Source organism: Heteronotia binoei, chromosome 12 (assembly GCF_032191835.1).
Source record: "Heteronotia binoei isolate CCM8104 ecotype False Entrance Well chromosome 12, APGP_CSIRO_Hbin_v1, whole genome shotgun sequence".
NCBI lineage: Eukaryota > Metazoa > Chordata > Lepidosauria > Squamata > Gekkonidae > Heteronotia > Heteronotia binoei.
In genome coordinates, this window is record NC_083234.1 from 74081312 (window position 1) to 74099569 (window position 18258).

The window sequence follows — 18258 nt, forward strand, 5'->3', positions numbered from 1 at the left end:
ACTCAAAGCTGCAAAATACAGGAGACTTTTTGTTGTTCCCTATTGAAGCATCTGGGATTTATTTACTACTACTTTATTATATTCTGCAAATGTGAAAAATATAATTTAACCTCTTGGGGAAGGTTTTTGGTTACACTGTTAAGCAATCAGCATTCCTATTATACCAGTAAGCTTAGTTACCTTGCACACATGTGGAAATACTCTACAGAAGAAATTTACAAGCAACTAAATCCAGTTGTGAAAAACCGTGGATAGCTACTATGAATGTGGCAGTGTAGGAGGGGATCTGATAGAGACCCCTTGCCCTTAAAAAAAACCCAAACAGTGAACAAGTCAAACTACCTGTTCAACGGATGTCCAGGTAGCCCTTGTCAAATGCTGATTATGTGGGAGGTTGGGATGGACTTTGGATACACACCCCTTGAAACACCAGGCTTAGATTGAAACTGTGATAGGAAAAAGAATGCCTAACACAACATGAGCCTGCTTTGGTGGGGAGGGCAAGATATAAATCAAAACAAATAAATAAATAAGTAGTTCAAATTAGGACTACACAAATTAGTTAATCAAAATATCTCGTAAAAGGGAGTCTGTGGTCAATAACAGACGGTCGGCTCACGGTCGCATCAAGCTGCCCCAAAGACCCAGCTGGAAAAAGAGCGGCCAGGAGCCTCCAGACGGCATGCGGCCTGCCCTTGAACAAGGACAGGCTGCATGTGCCCAGGAGGAGCTTCCGGAGCGCTCGTGCGCCTCTCAGCTGCCCCCCAGGCACTTCCTGGCCGTTCAGATGGCTGGGGAAGCACCTCGAAGTCATCTTGGAATTTAGGCACCACTTTGTAAGTGGTGCCTTTCTGAGACGGCTTCAATCTGGCTCCGGACGGGCTGCGTTCAGGATGCAGACGGCAGGCAAATGCGCGTGTCTGTACATGCTTTTTTGATCCGCCTGCCTCCTGTCCCCAGGGTGGCTTAAACCGCCCATCTGTTATCAGCACTCCAGTGTGAAACCCAGTCACTCCATATTGGCATGAATTAGCTGCTGAATGTCACAGAAACCATTCTGAAGGGAAACCACCAATCCTGGACGCTAAATTGTCAGGACTGGGGTGTTTGATTTTTTAAAAAATCTTTTACCAACCTGCTACTTAAGACCAGAGGTGTACAGCATATAGCTTGGGGGCCTCTTGCAGACCAAGAACACATGTGGTGCAGCTGGCACCCCTCCTCCCAAATCTGGTAAGTCAGCAGGTATCCCTTACCAGCCATAGCTTTGAGCAGGAGCCATCCTAAGCAGTGTCAGAGTAGCTGGGCACCAGTAAAACAGCACCACAAGAGACAGACTGCAACTCTCAGGCAGCTGCCAAAAGATGCAGACACTAGGGGGATTTTCCCCCTTTAAAATGCTCAACAACCAAGCAAGGAGCCAGGTTTTAATAACTGAAACTGAGTGAAAGTTGGAGGACTAATCTCCCTTTCCTTTCCTTTGTAACAACAAGGTAGATTGATGGTGTATGAGCTTGTAACTCGAAATTTATCCACAGAATTTATCGTAAGGAGTAAGCCATGATGAAGTCATGAGGTGCAGCCTGATTTTGTCATACTTTTACAATAGATCCAGGTGGGCAGCCGTGTTGGTCTGAAGCAGCAGAATGGATTTTGAGTCCAGGGGCACCTTTAAGATGAACAAAAGTGTATTCACAGTATGAGCTTTCATGTGCACACAAATACTTTGAATATACTTTTATGATGGAGCCTCTGTTCCAATCAAGGTTGATTCTGGGCCATCATTCCAATCAAGGTTGATTCTAGGCCATGTAACTGATTTGTTCACCCCTGCTTTGGGCAGAGAGAAATAGCAGCATTCCCTTATTTGTTTGCAAGTAGTAGTAAGAAAGAGCTCATGTTAAAGAAACACGAAATTGGAAAATCTTTAAGCAAGTCTCAGCTTCTTTTGTTGAAAGGACAAAAAAAAAATATATAACCATCATAGTGACATAAAACAAAGTACTCCAAGCTGTGAAATGTTCTCAGTTTATTCAAACCTTGATCATTTGGCGAAATTTACACACAAAAGGAAGGGAAGGGGGGGGAAAGAAAATGGTCACAGTCACATTCAACAGAATTCATGCAGGAACTTCATACTTGGGCATGCGCAGCGAAAGCACAGCTGGGCAGAAAGAGCAAATCACTTTTACGAAACATCACATCCACGAGGGATCATGCGTCAGGATGCAAAAGGCCAGGGAAGGGAAGGCAGTAGCACAAGCAGCACCCAGAAATGCCACGGTTCTGTACAGGAGAGCAGGTGACCCTGTCGAGTGGTAGTCTGGAAATGGGCTAACAAACATAAAGGGCTTTCAGCATTGCTACCACCTAATTTCCCTCTCCCGGATGTCTACCTCATGGTCCTTAGCTCCAAAATTTGACTGCTATAGTGGATGTTCTTAACTTCAGAACTTGGTTCCACACCGCAGCACCTGCTACTTGTGGTCAACATCAGAGTTTTTTTTTTGTAGCAAGAACTCCTTTGCACGTGCCCCTGATGTAGCCAATACTCCAAGAACTTACAGGGCTCTTCTTACAGGGCCTAACTGTAAGCTCCAGGAGGATTGGCTACGTCAGGGGTGCGTGGCCTAATATGCAAAGGAGTTTCTGCTACAAAAAAAAGCCCTGGTCAACATCAAACCTACCAGACTTTGCTCCAAGCAGCCTCTCCTACATCCTTGTGCCGCCCTCCCTCCCCATCATCACCTTTCCCTGCCATACTTTGGACCTGGCTGCTACATTTCCTTTATCACATTATGCATGAGAACAGATATATATAAAAACTAGCTACTGCAGGTATACAAACCTGATGATATCCACATTTGTGTGTTTCATACTTAAAGATACAGAGACATGAGTTGGCCTTGTTTTGTCAGATTTATATTTCTTTCTATATTAAATGTGAATGTGATCTGTTGAGATGGATGTCTGTAGCCTGACTGGGAACTAGAAATACTGGATGGAAGTTTTGCCACCTTTTCCTGTGGGAGAATTCCTACAACTTTAGGAGCAGATTATCAGTTTCAGCAGGTGACGCTTCACTTATTCTGTTATCTCCATGCCAGAAAAATCCTTACTCGCTGGATTTCCATGAGTTGCCATACTGCTGATGCAGACACAGAAACAAAGCCATTTTAAAATACGGCAGATCTAGCAGAGGTGACAGAATAACAGCAGTGCTCAGGGACGTACAGAGTTCTGGAAGTCACTGCTAAAGGGGTGAAAATGAAAATCAGAATCAAGTTCTCTGGTTCCTGAAGGAGGAGAATTTCTGACTAAGCTCGACTGCCTCCTCAACCAACTTTAGTTCTCTTCAGTTGCTAATCTCTTGCTACGGCTCAGTTATATACACAGACACATCCACACCCACACCAACTCTCTCCCAAAGCAGATGGTTTCATTTCCTGTACAGTTAATAACTATTAGTAACGCTCTTTTAAGGATGGACCAGGAAGTGGTCGTCTCCATGGCTGCCTTTGCCTGCGACTGAAATGAAGTCACTGTAGAGTGAGACAGAATATTCAGGAAAGAGAATTCACTTTCGGCAGTCAGTGCACAAAAAAGCATACACACACACGTCTAGGGAGTCCCATTTTTCTTTAAAGCTCCATAGGATTTCATTGAGCATGAAAGCCCGGAGGGGTGGGGGGTGGGGGTGGGGGAAATGCCAATCAGAAAGCCGGCGCAGGCTTCTAATATTATCACAGGCATATTCAGTGCTGATTCAGAGGGAAGGCTGCCACCTACTGAAACACCCACAAGAGCTTCTTTAGAAGACCTCCCTCCCCATGTAATCCCAGACAGCCTGGGATGGGTTTTCCCAGTTACGGGATTTTGAATATGGCCATACAGTTGCTACAGTCCCTGGCCAAGGACTGCTGTCCCTAATGTTCTAGTGAGAAAGAGAGGGCAGAGGGCAAACCGGACGCAAACGAGACCAAAGCACAGAGCAGAGTCCGTTTGCTTCACACAGCATAGAGGAAGGAGATCTGAAGAGAGAGCGAGCGAGAGAGGAACCCACAGGACAAGAGCTCTGGGATTAAAGGAAGGGTACTGAAATCTTTCCCCCCAGAGGTGCAGAAACCAGCAAAGTGAGCCTCAGTCGTAGAGTAGCTCTCAACTCTCAAAGATTTCTTTGCCTCTTGATTTCTCAAATGACACTTAAACCCCTTTTTGCATTTCCCACATTATAATGCCTACACTGGCTGGAAGATAGATTGGAGAGGAAAAGCTCTTTTTTCTACTGAACGTTTTCCTTTCCACATCTCCTTTTCCCAGTCTCTGGACAAAAACCTAAGAATATCCAAATATGGTCCTGGAAATCTAGAAGAGAATCTGGGAATGATTTTAAACCTTCCAACTTTCGTTAAAGTGGTGAGAACTTCATTTGGATTTAATAAATCAAGACACATCAACTCATGGGCAAGACTACCTTATAGAGGTGTGTGGCGCCCCCTGATGGAGTTCATAGGTCCAGGAAAACAGCTGGTCGTGGCTGCGATCGCCCAGCTGCATCCACATGATGAGAATTCTTTCCTATCATTGCTATTTGGAAAGGAGCCAGAATATCACCCCATGCCAATCAAAGAGGCTGATACTTTATCACATCGTCTCTTAGCTTGCTTCCTTGTCTTTAGAAAAAAATCTGGATCCAGATGCTATGAAGCAAATAAAAGAGGTTTACTATATGCTTGTCAGGGACAGTCAGAATTGTATTCTGAAATAAAGGGAAGATGTGGGGCACAGGGACTGCCAGCAGGTACTTGCTCTTTATTCCGCTGACTTTTGAATTTTTTTAAAAAAGCATTTCAACCTCTCAGCAGTGTTGCCTCTAAGCTGAGTTCATGTGAGCGAGCTCACAGTTTTTTAGCCTCTGGATCGCACATCTTTGTCTTAGCTCAGCCTGCTCAGGAAAGATGGCCCCTGAACACACTAATTATGGGGTAATTTATGCACTAATTTATGCAGTAGCTCACAAAATAGATCTTTTGCTCACAAGACTCCACAGCTTAGAGGGAACACTGCCTCTCAGCCCCTCTCTAAGTGACTAATGGCAGCACAATCTTTGGTTTCTGTTCTTTCAATAGACATAATCCCGGGGGTCATTTTGTAGAAAAATAGGTGGTGGAGCTCATCCAGGATTGTTATGCAGCTGCACCTACTATTCAATGGGCAAGGTGGGAAGGAGGAGGTGGAACTCTCAGAAAGGTTCAGGAGCTGTGCTCCTGTGAGCTCCCACTGAATCCGAAACCTGCATAATCCTACATTATAATAGCATCCCTTACTATTTGGTGGGCCTCTCCCCCTTCCTCACAAAAAAATGCACATCTACAAAGAGAATATGTTGTTTAAGGCAACTAGGAGGATGCCGAGTGTATCTTTTACCATCAGCTTCCATGAGGCTAATATTAGAGAAGAAGTCATGGAAGACATCTACGATCAGGCTGCTGGGTACTCAAGAATGTGACTTGGGGCTTCCAGCAGATGACTGCTAAGGAGGGAATGGCTTGTTTGTGGGTCTGTCTCCCTTACATCCGTTAAAATGGGACTGGATCATGTTCACATTTCATTGTATCAGGGTAACTTTTTTATCTTATATCAGAAGTGGCATGGCACAGGCTGGCAAAGATCAATCATTGCTCCTGAGACAAACAGTGTGACTATATCCTCCTGTGGGTCTAGTTGTCATGGGCGGATTTCATGCCACCCTGAGATACAGAAGCAAGGATTGTGTGTTCATGGTGGTTAAAGACTGTGTTCCACTGCTAACTAGCGCTAGTAAAGCCCCACTGTTTTAAAGACCCTGATACCTCTTGTCCAAACAGAACCCTTATCCGATGCCTCTTGGCCAATGCTGTTTTCTAACCGTTGTACTCTTATTAGTAAACCACGGCCCAGATTCTAACACTCGGTATTAATTGTGCTCCCGTGGCTCATGATTACCCCACTGATTTGAGCATGTAAGGAAAGGCCACATATGTGTGTGAGAGCAAAGTGGCATTTGTTAGAATTCCTTCCCTTAAGGGACATTGGTTTTCTTTACCTTTTCGCTACACTTTCTGATGGTGGATGTGAGCTCACTCACTACCATATCCACACACTTCAGACACGGCTCCTTCAGTTTCTGCACCTGCTTTTTCACTATGGCTTCAAAAGCGAGGTCAGGTGTGAAGAGACCCGTTCTGTGCGGCAAAAGGAGCAGGGAGGAAGAGAAGCGACAAGGAAGGAAGGATGAAGCAGACAGAGGGGGAGAAGAAGAGAACAAGGTCAGACAGAAGAGGGAGGGAAACAGAGGAAGAAAGTGAAAGGGAGAGAAGAGAAAAACACAAGGCAAAAATGAGAAGTGAGATTTTTTTTTTTGTTCACCCCACAGGAAAATCTATCCCAGGTGAGCATCACTAAAGGTCCCCAAGGGCTGCCAAGCATCAGGTGGATTCTACAGGATGAACAAAAGAATGCATACGCAAAACCACAAGCAAGGACGTGGTCAACAAAATGGATGGATGGGCATGCCCAGTGATCTCTCCTTCCCTCTCTGGTTCTGTTTGACTTCTCACAGTTCATGCTGAAAGGCGAAGCCTTTAGCCCAGGGGTGTCAAACATGCAGTCCGCAGACCAAATCAGGCCCCTGGAGGGCTCCTATCGGACCCCTATCAGGCTGTCATCTGCTTCCTTCTTTCTCACTCTTGCTCGCTTCTACAGCACAGCTTGCTTTGCCAGACTTGCTCAATCGTGCAGGAGCTACAGAACAAAACCTCCATGTTCTCCATCGACTGAGGCTCCTCCCTTAGGGAGGAAGGAGGGAAGGCAGAGTTTGCTTTGCCACACTCTGTCAATCGCACAGCAGAGCTACTGAGCCAAGCCTTTCTTCCTTATATTGGCTGAGGCTTCCCCCCAGTCCCTTGCCACAGCTGCCTTTGCCCAGTTCCCTGGATCCCATGGGAGAGATACAAAGAAAGCACCTTTAAGACCAACAAGTGCTAATGTTTTAAGTATTTTTAAATATATATTTAATTGTATTTATCTGTGTCCTTTATAAAGTTTATATGTCTGCTATCTAATCTTAAATAGGTACCCACAGGGCCTGGCCCAACAAGGTATCATTTAGGTCAGATCCGGCCCACATAACAAACGAGTGTGACACCCCTGCTTTATCCCCTTGCTTGGATTCCCAGTCATCATCGTGGTCGCCTCTCTTTCCCAATGGTTACATTCTGTGCTAATGTCTAAGAGACATATGATTTGCATCTTAAGAACCTTGAAAATGCGGTATCAGAAGCAGTAATACTTGCTTCAGATGCTCTTCAAAATGGATACAAAATAAATCTTCCATTTTGTAATTTCCAGAGTGTGTATATCCTATTCTGGTTTTAAAAATTTAATTCTGTGTTTTAAAAAAAAGATCAAAATACTGCATTGTTATAAAGTTGCATTCTCCAACTTGTATATCTTAAACAAATGTGGGGGCGGGGCGGGTGTATATCTGCATATTTGGGGCGGGGGGGAAGTTCTTTCGTCTTGATACAGCGGAGGAATAATGTAAGATACTGATCTATGAAAAGTGCTCCATCCTCTCTGCTGCCTCCGGCCTCCGACGGGCTTGTGAAGAGAACAAGAGACACAGAGCCACCCATGAGTGCCCCCTCCTGGGAAAAGCTGGGCCTTCCGCTGGGCCTTGGCTGTTGGAAATCTACCTAATCCCTCTTTTCCTGCTTTTGATATTTCACTTGGGCACTGGTCACCAACAGAGCACTGGTGTTCTTTGCAGGTCCCAAATGCAATCCCTGGCATCTCCAGTTAAAATAACTCAGGGACCGGCAAAGATCTTTCCCTCCCCGCAGCTTCCACTGTAAATAAATAATACTAACCTGAATGGACCACTGGTCTGAATCAGTCTGAAGCACACTGCTATGTTCACTTCACCTGGGATGCTACAGGTTGAAGGGAAGAAGCAGCTCTCAGTGGTAGAGCAAGAGTTCTCAGATTCAATCCCTGGCATCTACAGACAAAGACGGGGACAGATTCATTGCCTGCCACCTGGTGAGCTGCTGCCAGTCAGAGTAAATAGTACTGATTAATGGTGTATCTTAGTACAAGACAACTTTGTATGTTCATAAGTACAGATGTGCCTTTCAAACAGCACCTGGCTCAGGGTTAACAAGGTTTTCAATTATGACCTCTTTTACAGTCTCATGTACTAATTGGTGCTGGTCATTACGTACTATCTGAATGTGCTAAAGAATGTTTCAGACTGCCAGAATTTCACATTTCAGTCATTCCTCTAGGTGTGTGACATACTGGAAGAACGACTCTAGGACTGAAAGGAACAATTGGCTGGGGAAAGCACAGGGAAAACTGCAGCAGGCCAGTATTGAATCCTTTATACAAATACAAAAGACTAGTTATTAACTTCTTATTTTTTTAAGTTGGCCCTAATAATTTTGGGTGTTCCTTCTATAGATTTTTTATTTTAATTTAGCCAATTTTAGGATGCCTTTTAAGACAGAGGCGTCTTAAAACTTTCTGCCCTATAAGGGCTACATCCAGTGCTTCAGCAGCATCCCAACCCTCATCGGCTGAAGCATGGAGGTAGCCCTTATATCCACTGTACTTTTTCAAGGCAACTACTAAAACAACCTTTTTCTTCAAAAAGAACTAACCTGGGAGCCAAAGCAAATGTGGACTTGGAATTCTGCATTTGGAGCATGCAGGAACTTTCAAACTTAATTTTCAGGTTTGCAGGGGCCGCATTTGCACAGATAAGGGGTGTTCAGACTCCTCCAGTGTTGTTTTCCTAACATTCAACATACTGAGTAGTCACAATGTGCCCCACTGGGGTAAATTTACAGATACCCTTCATTGTCTTCCTCATCTGAAATGGCCACTGGGGACCCCAATCTGAGGTAAATTTATGACAGATTACTGGGAGTGGCTACAGCACATGTGGTTTTCTCCTGAGGCTGTTAGTCACCCTGTGGCTACCACAATTAGGGTTGCCAAGTTCAATTCAAGAAATATCTGGGGACTTTGGGGGTGGAGCCAGGAGACTTTGGGAGTGGAGCCAGGAGATTTTGGGGGTGGAGCCAAGATCAAGGCTGTGACAAGCATAATTGAACTCCACAGGGCGTTCTGGCCATCACATTTAAAGGGACGGCACACCTTTTCAATTCCTTCCTTCCATAGGAAATAATGAAGGATAGGGGCACCTTCTTTTGGGGCTCATAGAACTGGACCCCCTGGTCCAATCTTTTTGAAACTTGGGAGGGGGGGTATTTTGGGGAGAGGCCTAGATGCTATACTGAACATGTGGTGCCTCTGCCCCAAAAGACAGCCCCAGATATCTGCAGATCAATTCTTCATGATTTTCTATGGGAATAAATCTCCATAGGGAACAATAGAGTTTCCAGCAGACATTTCCCTCCTCTTCCCCGCTTTCTGACAACCCTAAAGCGGGGGGAGGGTCTCCAAACTGGGGGATCCCCTGCCCCCACCTGGGCAACCCTAACCACAATAGTCATCATGTGGGGACTGATTCATACCTGCATGTCCATCACTTGATTATTCAACACTCGCAGTTGAACTTGTGAACTGACTACATTGAAAAGCACTGTGTTTCAGATAGTGTGAAACAACATGGAAGCACTGACTGTGAAGTTTAATTTACCATGAAGTCATTAGGTGACCTGCAGGCCTAAATGAAATGAACCTGCATGTATGAATGCCCCCTTAATTTAATCCTCTACCAACAATACACAGGCATCATGAATTTAATCAGAAATTTATTTTTTCTTTGTCTTTGTTTCTCTCTTCCCCAGTTCTCCATCATGTCCTCTCATTCAGACAGGGATGGTCCGCCCATTAGGTATACCTAGGCAGGGCTTTTTTTTGTAGCAGGAATTCCTTTGCATATTAGGCCACACACCCCTGATGTAGCCAATCCTCCTGGAGCTTACAGTTGGCCCTGTACTAAGAGCCCTGTGAGCTCTTGGAGGACTGGCTACATCAGGGGTGTGTGGCCTAATATGCAAAGGAGTTCCTGCTACAAAAAAAAAGCCTTGTACCTAGGCAATTGCCTAAGGTGCTACTCTATGCAGGAATCTGTCGATTTTACTATTTTAATGCTGTCGATTTTACTATTTTATAGCTAACTTTCCATATTTGCGTCCATTGTTTTAAATTTATATTTACACCAAGGTTTTGGGACCATTTAATCATTGTTTCCTTCACCTCTTCATCTTCCATCTTAAATTGGAGCAGGTAAATATACATTTTTAATGGTTTTTACCTCAGATTCTAATAAAAGTTTTTCCACCATACACTTCTGCTGGTGAAAACCTATTAGTCTATCTTTATGAAACCTTGATTTTAGTTGGGCCAACGGCCACCAATCTGTTACTAAGTTTTGATTTTTTAGTTCTGAATCCTTTTTCACTTGGCCACCCTTTGTTAAGAGATCTTGGTATCAGATCACCTTTCCTGAACTTGATAATTGTGGCTGAGTAAACGCTTCTAACGGGGATACCCATCTTGGTATTCTGTTATATGTCTGATCTTTTACCTTAGTCCATATTGTCAAGAGGAATTTCCTAATTACGGTGAGTTTTAAATATTTATGCCCTTGTATGTTGTACCAAATAAAAGCATGCCACCCTAATTTAAGGTCATGTCCCTCTATTGCCAACAGCCTTCTGTTTTCTAGTAGGATCCAGTCCCGTACCCATACTAAAATATTTGCCTTATGGTAGAGTTCCCAGTCTGGTAGGACTACCCCTCCTCTTTCTTTAACATCTTGAAGAATCTTCCACCTAATTCGTGGTTTTTTACCTTGCCATATAAATTTTGATGTTATTTTTTTAGAGCTTGAAAAAAACCTTTTTAGGTGTTGTTGAGAACAAAAAAATTAATATCGGCAAGATAGACATTTTTATGGCCGCCACTCCGCCCAATAGAGATAATTGTATGTTTGTCCAGGAGTTTAGCTGTTTTTCTATCTCTTTCAATATTTTAACATAATTGTCCTCATAAAGTGAGCTACATCTATTTGTTAGTTGGACCCCCAGATGACTTACTTTTCTTGCCACACAAAAGTCCAGTTTCTCTTTTAAGTATCTCCCCTTTTGATCGGTCATGTTTTTGGTCATAATTTTTGTTTTTTGTCAATTAATTTTCAGTCCTGCTACTCTCCCAAACTCTTCTATTTCACTTATCAAGGCTGTAATTGAATTTTCGAAGTTTTCCAAGATGAACACCATATCGTCCGCAAAAGCTTGAATTTTAAATTCTTCACCTTTTATTTTTCATCCTCTAATCCTATTATCATTTCTGATGGCTATATTAAGAACTTCTAAAGAAATTATAAATAATAAGGGCAACAGTGGGCATCCTTGTTGCGTTCCTTTCCTGAGCTCAATTTTCTCAGTTAATTCTCCATGAATGTTGATCTTTGCGTTTTGTTCAAAGTATATAGCTTGGATTACTTTAGTCCATTGGTCTCCAAAATCCATCTCCTTAAGTTGTTCAATTACAAAATCCCAGTTCAAGTTGTCGAATGCCTTTTCCGCATCTACAAATATTAAAGCTGACTCTTTGCGTGGGTTGGCTTCATAATACTCGAGCATATCGTAAATTATCCTTATATTGCTTCGAATCTGTCTTTTGGGGAGAAAACCTGATTGGTCTTGGTGAATAATGTCATTTAAAATCTTTTTTTAATCTGTTTGATAATACTGAAGCGAAAATTTTGTAATCAACGTTAAGAAGTGATATAGGTCTATAATTCAATGTTTCTTTAGGATCTTTCTCTTCTTTATAAATTAATAATACATTTGCTTCTTTGCATGTTTCAGGAATTTTCCCTTCATTCCAGATATAATCTGCTAAGTTTTTGAAAGGTAGCAAAAGAGTCCTCAAATGTTAAATAAAATTCAATTGGTAAACCATCAGGGCCTGGGGTTTTGCCTTTCTTCTGATTTCTCCAAGCTTGAGTAATCTCTTGTAGTGATATTTGACTATTTAAACTTTTCAAACGTTCCTCCTGGATTTTTGGAAGCCTTTGTTTTCCCAAGTAGTCTCACACACTGTCCATTCTTATCTCTTCTTTTGATATAATTTTGTGTAGAAGTTTCTTACTATTTCTTTTAATTCTTGTTGCTTGAACTTTTCTGACCCACTGGCATCTCTCAGTGATTTTATCAATTTTCTTTCTTTTACTTTCCTGATCTGGTGGGCCAACCATCTACCAGACTTGTTTGCATTTTCAAAGGAATTTGCCTCGCATATTTTATTTGTTTTTCCATTTCTTCTAAATGCATCACATTCAGCTGATGTTGTAAAAATTTTATATCTTGTTTAATCTGCTCCAATACTGGTTGTCTTTTCAAATCCATTTCTTTAGCTTTCAAAACAGCCAATAAAACTTGACTTCTTTTCCTCCTTTCTTTATTTTGGATTGCATTAAACTTTAACGCCAGTCCTCTGAAGAAAGCTTTACTGGCCTCCCAGACTATCTTGTATGACATATCCTTTCTAGTGTTGATCTGAAAATAGTGTTGCAGTTCTTGTTTTGCTTGTTGAACAAAGATCTTGTTTTTTATAATGGCTGTATTTAACCACATATATTTGGTTCGGATCCCTTTTATAGTTATTAATAGCAGAGGGATGGTGGCTCAGTGGTAGAGCATCTGCTTGAGAAGCAGAAGGTCCCAGGTTCAATCCCTGGTATCTCCAAAAAAGGGTCCAGGCAAATAGGTGCCAAAAACCTCAGCTTGAGACCCTGGAGAGCCGCTGCCAGTCTGAGAAGACAATACTGACTTTGATGGACCAAGGGTCTGATTCAGTATAAGGCAGCTTCATATGTTCATAGCGGACTATGGTCCGCAAAGGTTCTTGGGAGAATTTCTATTGACTCTAGATTTTTCAGCATTTCCAAGGTCGTCCAGCACATATCCAACCGAGACCAAGAATCATGCTGTGTGAGTAATATGTGTAGTCTTTTGTGTCTGGATTCTGAGTTCTCCATGCATCCACTAAAACATACTCTTGTACCATCTGAAAAAAACTTTTGGGTAGAACCTGTCCCATCACTTTCTTAGGGTTTGTGGCTTTTCTGTCTTCTCTTTTATCAAACAGAATTGTAGTCTCCCAAATACACATGTTTTCATATTCATACTGACTTAAAATCTTATGTAACTTAAGAAAAAAAAACCCTGTTGCTGCTCATTAGGTGCATAAATATTGACTAGAAGTTTTTGCTCCACTCTCGTCACTTCAACTAATTGAATTCTTGCATCCTCAGATTTAAAAATCATTTTTTACTCGAATCTTTCGTTAACGTATGTCACCAGACCTCTCTTTTCTTATCACCATATGATACTATATCCAGTTTACCCAGTTTCTTGTGTTCTAAAAGAGATTGATCCTCCTCCTTTATGTGCATCTCCTGTAGACATACAATGTCGACTTTAAGTTTCTTCAGTTGATAAAATGTTTTCCTCCTTTTTTGCGGGGAGTTTAAACCATTAATGTTTATCGAAACTATTTTCATTTGGGCTAACATTTTGTCTTTTAGCTAATTTAATTAATGTTTTAGGGCCCTAATTCTGTAGGTTCTTTTTCCTCTTTTGTTGTTTTGTCTCCACTCGTGAGATTCTATCCTGATCTTGTTCAGTTCTTGGTCTGATTCATTTGACTCTCCAGATGGATTTCTAGAGTTTTTCCCAACTTGTTTCTTAAACCATGATTTAGCATGGTTGTCTAAAAAGTCTTTAAATGTCATAGTTGAATCTATTTTATACCTTATAGTCTCAAAAGTAAAGAGAAGTCCCTCTGGAATCAACCATCTATATAGTATCTCTTTCTCCTGTAAAAAGGAGGCCAGTATTTTATATTCACTTCTCCTTTGTCTGATTTGGGCAAGGTTGTGCGTTAATCCTTTGTCTGATTTGCCAGGGGATCTCTTTCAGCACTCTAATTTCCTGTCCTTTTATTTTGATTGGTTGGTCACGTAACTTTCTCCACAGTTCCTCCATCTGGCGTCTCACAAATTTCAAATGAACTTCCATCAGTAGCGCATTTTTTTTGCATATAATGAGTATACTCTATGTACATAGTCTATCTCCTTTGCCCTTATATTGGGCCAATGCCTCTGCCATTAACTTCTGGAGATCCTCCTGTTTTTCTTCCTGTATATTTAAAAATCTTAATATATTTTCAGCTTTATCTAACTCTAATTTTATAAGCTGTGTATCAGCTACCTTTTGTTTGACTTCCACTTTGGTTGTTCTTCTATCAAGTGAGATCAATTTTGTGCCTACTGAATTTATAATGCGTGTTAGGTTTATGATCTCTTTTGTTGCATCTGTCAGTTGATTCTGCATGCCATCTATTTTCTTATCTAATTTCCCTATTTGCTCAGTCAACTTAGTTTGCACTTGATTTAGTGCTCCCAAAAAAGATGCCTCTAATGATGCTTGTAACTCCTTCAACATATATTGTGATAGGGCCATTCCTACTGATTTCGGGCCCCCTGGCGATGGTACATTCCTAGTTTGCGTTTGCATTTTGTATGCTTCTTTTACTTTGTCTATTTCTTAATTCTATTTAATTCTTAACCTTTTCAGTTATGGACCTCCTACAAACTACTACGCACTACTCAGACCTTACTTAGCCTACTCTTATTTTTCTCCTATTTCTGATATGTAATTAGAGGGAAGGAATTAATCAAAGAATCAGAAATAGTATCTATGGGCAGAAAGGGGCAAAGAAAGAAAAACACAAAACAATCCAAAACAATTACCAAAAATGAACCCACCTTTTACTCAAGACAAGAACTAGCCTAGCTATGCTATTTTTGCTGTGAATGAATTCTAATTAATCACGGGCATAAATTCATTTCATTAAGACACAAAAACCATACACCACCATACATGTAAATCAACACACCTCAATCTTCAGTCACTCTGTTATACTCTTATATCACCGCTCAGTTTAACAATCTAACCCCCACATCCAATCATTCATGCTTTCATACATTCATGTTTTCATACATTCCTATATTCACTCTCTCTCTTGCTTTATATAATTCCCTTTTTTAATCTAGAAAATGTCCAAATTGCTTGATGTGTTATCCTTCATGAATTATTAGTCACAGTCTCTTTTCTCTCTTCTTTCTTCTGTCCCCTTTGCCTTGAATATCAAAATATCTTTAATAATAAGATGAAAGACTCCAGTTCTTAACGTTTTAGTTCTCTAGTTTCTATTATTCTTTTATTCTATTATTTCTCCAACCCAACCACTGCTCTGTTGGCAAAAACTAAGACTAGTTAAAGAAATATAAACTGTAGCGTCAAGCAAAGTCACATGTCAAAACCAGCATTGAAAGGCTGAAAGTTCACAACTTCAATAATCAAACTCCAAGAATTTCTTTCACAGTTCTTTTACAGTTCTCTCACCACATTATTTCAGTGAGTCTCATAGGATCAGTGTAACCAATACAGCCAATAGATCCAAGTCTCTGCACCTTCTCTCCACAGTTACAAAAAAAGAGAGAGAGGAGAAAAGCAGAGCAGCCAGAAAAAAAAAAATCAGTCGGTTCTCAACACCGTTCTTCCTTCCGCTCACCCCTGCCACTGGCTCCAAACACCTTCATTCCTTCTCGCTGACACAGCCAATAAATCCACGTCTCTCACCTTCTCTCCGCAGTTAAAAAAAAAGAGAGAAGAAAAGCAGAGCAGCTAGAAAAAAATAAAATAAATCAGCTCGTTGTCAACACTGTTCTTCCTTTCGCTCACCCCTGCCGCCGGCTCCAAACTTTGCCATGCCTGCAGTTCCCCCAGTCACGATAACAGACAGCGAAGGGAGGAAAATACCTCGAAAAAGCACGAAGCAAGAAAAAACAAAGCAAAACCAGAGCAGTACAAAAGTTATATTCAGCTGGCTAATTCACTCCAGCAAAGTTTTTTTGTCTCCTATTTTTTTGCGCCAAGCAGTTACTTCACCCTTAGATGCTCTCCCCTTCCTCTGTGTTCCGGTAGCTGCGGCTAGCTCACCATTTTGGCTCCGTGGCTTCTCAGGGAATAAACGGGGCGCCTCCTGTGACTCTCTCCTTTCCCCGCTTTCCCTTCGCTTCCCCTGCTAGCAGTGCTCCTCAAACTGGAACTCTGCTGAGTCTTCAGAAACCAGAGACTCCCAAAATCGCTCGGCCTCCTCGCCAGGTTTGGGATTGTGATGGGAGCAGGGTGGCAATCCACAGCAAGCACAGAAACACCCAGAATCCTCTGGTCAGCACTGCATTCAGGGGTCACATCTTACTCCAGACTGGCCACCCCTGCCCCCCCCCCCAACTTCTGTCCCCCAATTGTGTTTTCTTTTCTTCTAGCCTTTCCATTCACATCATCCTACATTCCCTGAGAAGAACACAGAACATTCAGGCCCCAGCTCATAATACCACTGACACTTGGACGAGCTCTTGTATCAACTGTGGAGAAGGAAACCAACCATCCTTCATGTCAACTTTATAGGTAATCTGACTATAGGAACAGATTAGCTACTCTGAGTGTAGGGACGGGGTGGAGGGGAAAGAAAGAAAACGAAGGGTGTTGTGAAGGACAAATCAGCAAGTCAATAAATAACGGCACAGACAGAAAGGGGATTCGTAGAAACAAAGAGAATGGTGATTGGCTAATGGGAAAAATTAACACAGAGTGGTGGCGAGAGGGGACATGAAAAGTTGGCCCTTCCAGTCCAGTTATTCGGATGATGCTGTATACTTGGCAGCCTAAGGACCCAAATGGCACATTTCTGGGTGCTCCCCACAGCCACAGACCCACAACCCCTCAAAAGGAGGACAGCAGGGTAGAAAAAGGAAAAACTCCTCCCAGCATTCTAGAACCTTGAGGAACCTCGGAGGGGTGTACCCATTTTGCTTTCCCCCCAATCCAGGTTGCAGCACATAAGCCCATCTTCACGGTCTCTGGCCAGCACTACCACCAGCCTTGTTTTTCACTCAGCCTCAGTCCACCACAAAGAACATTCAAGAATACTCCACCTTTCACCCTGCGCCGTTACCTGCTCCCAAACGGCCAGCCGGTCCAACATGCTGAGGGTTCCAAGTGCCCACGTTCAAGGGGATCAAATGCCTTTTTTGGAGAGGCAGTACCTGGTGGCCTACCTAAAGCAGCAAGCCATAGCTAAGAGAAACGATGGTGTCTTTCCTATCTCTTTCACCCCCACTCGTTTCAGCTTTAGAGAACTGGAATGCAAGAATTTGGGGAGTGGGTTTGGGGAGAGAAAATGGCAGCTCCGTGCCCCTCCCGCAACAGCCCATCGTAATCGAAGAGAAGGAAAAATAGAAACCTTCAGGACGACCCATTTCAAGAGACTGGGAAACAGTGGCGAAGCAATCAAGAGAGGAGAGACTTTCTTTCTTTTTTTTAAGTTCTCTTCAGCTACTTGCTGCTCTTCCAGGGCAGGACATGAACCAAGCCAATCAGAAATTATGCCAAGCTGCAGAGGTTTTAGAACCTGCATTTATAGTTCCCTAAGAGAGAACTCATTAAGGGGGAAGACAAATGCAACATTTCAAGAGCAGTAGAGATGATCTGACAGCGTTGTCCGTGCCTTCCAAAACCACGCATGTTTATGTTCTGCGGTGAGTTGGGGGAGGGGAAAGCTCCAACAGCAGGTTTTCATCATGATCCAGTATGAACCAGGAAAAGGCTGGCTGTGCTGGACACCGATTGGCTAGTACCCACCACGCTGCCAACTCACTTTCTTAATAGATTACAGCACTTCTTTGACGAATTATAAAAAGCATTTGAATCATTTTTTAAGAATGGTTGAGCAACATTATAAATAAAGTTGATTATATGGTCAACAGACCCTTCAAGTACAATATAACAAATGTTAGAATTTGATTAATTACTTTTAAAAGGAAGGAAATTAAGCCAGATTCACAAGGGGCAGGGCAAGACTATGTGCTGACACACTTCCCTGATGTGCGAAGCACCTTGCTCTTGCAGCATTCAAACTGCTGGTAAGCACATCACTAACGTATCTGGGGAAACAAGAACATGCTGCAGTCACTCCAAATAGGCATCTGCCATGCTACGCTGCATTGTCTTCACCCAAAGAATTTATAACCTATTCGTATCCCGTTTTGAACTATTGAAGGTCTGAAGAAGTTCCGAATTGAAATTGCTGTGGAAATCGAGTCGAATG

General features: G+C 42.4%; 1 protein-coding gene and 1 non-coding gene across 17 annotated transcripts in view; one reads left to right on the forward strand and one right to left on the reverse strand.

The window, feature by feature from the left end:
- DNM1 (dynamin 1) overlaps positions 1-18258 on the reverse strand; it is a 224605-nt gene that overhangs the window by 96487 nt on the left and 109860 nt on the right. For 3 of the 16 annotated variants that reach the window (XM_060251709.1, XM_060251706.1, XM_060251717.1), the window contains exon 10: positions 6086-6224. The exons of the other annotated variants lie outside the window; for them this stretch is intronic. In XM_060251709.1, coding sequence (XP_060107692.1) covers positions 6086-6224 — 139 coding nt within the window. The remainder of the gene's footprint in view (positions 1-6085; positions 6225-18258) is intronic. 16 annotated transcript variants of the gene reach the window in all.
- TRNAL-GAG (transfer RNA leucine (anticodon GAG)) lies at positions 12696-12768 on the forward strand. Its single transcript has one exon. It is a non-coding gene; the product is annotated as a tRNA-Leu (tRNA).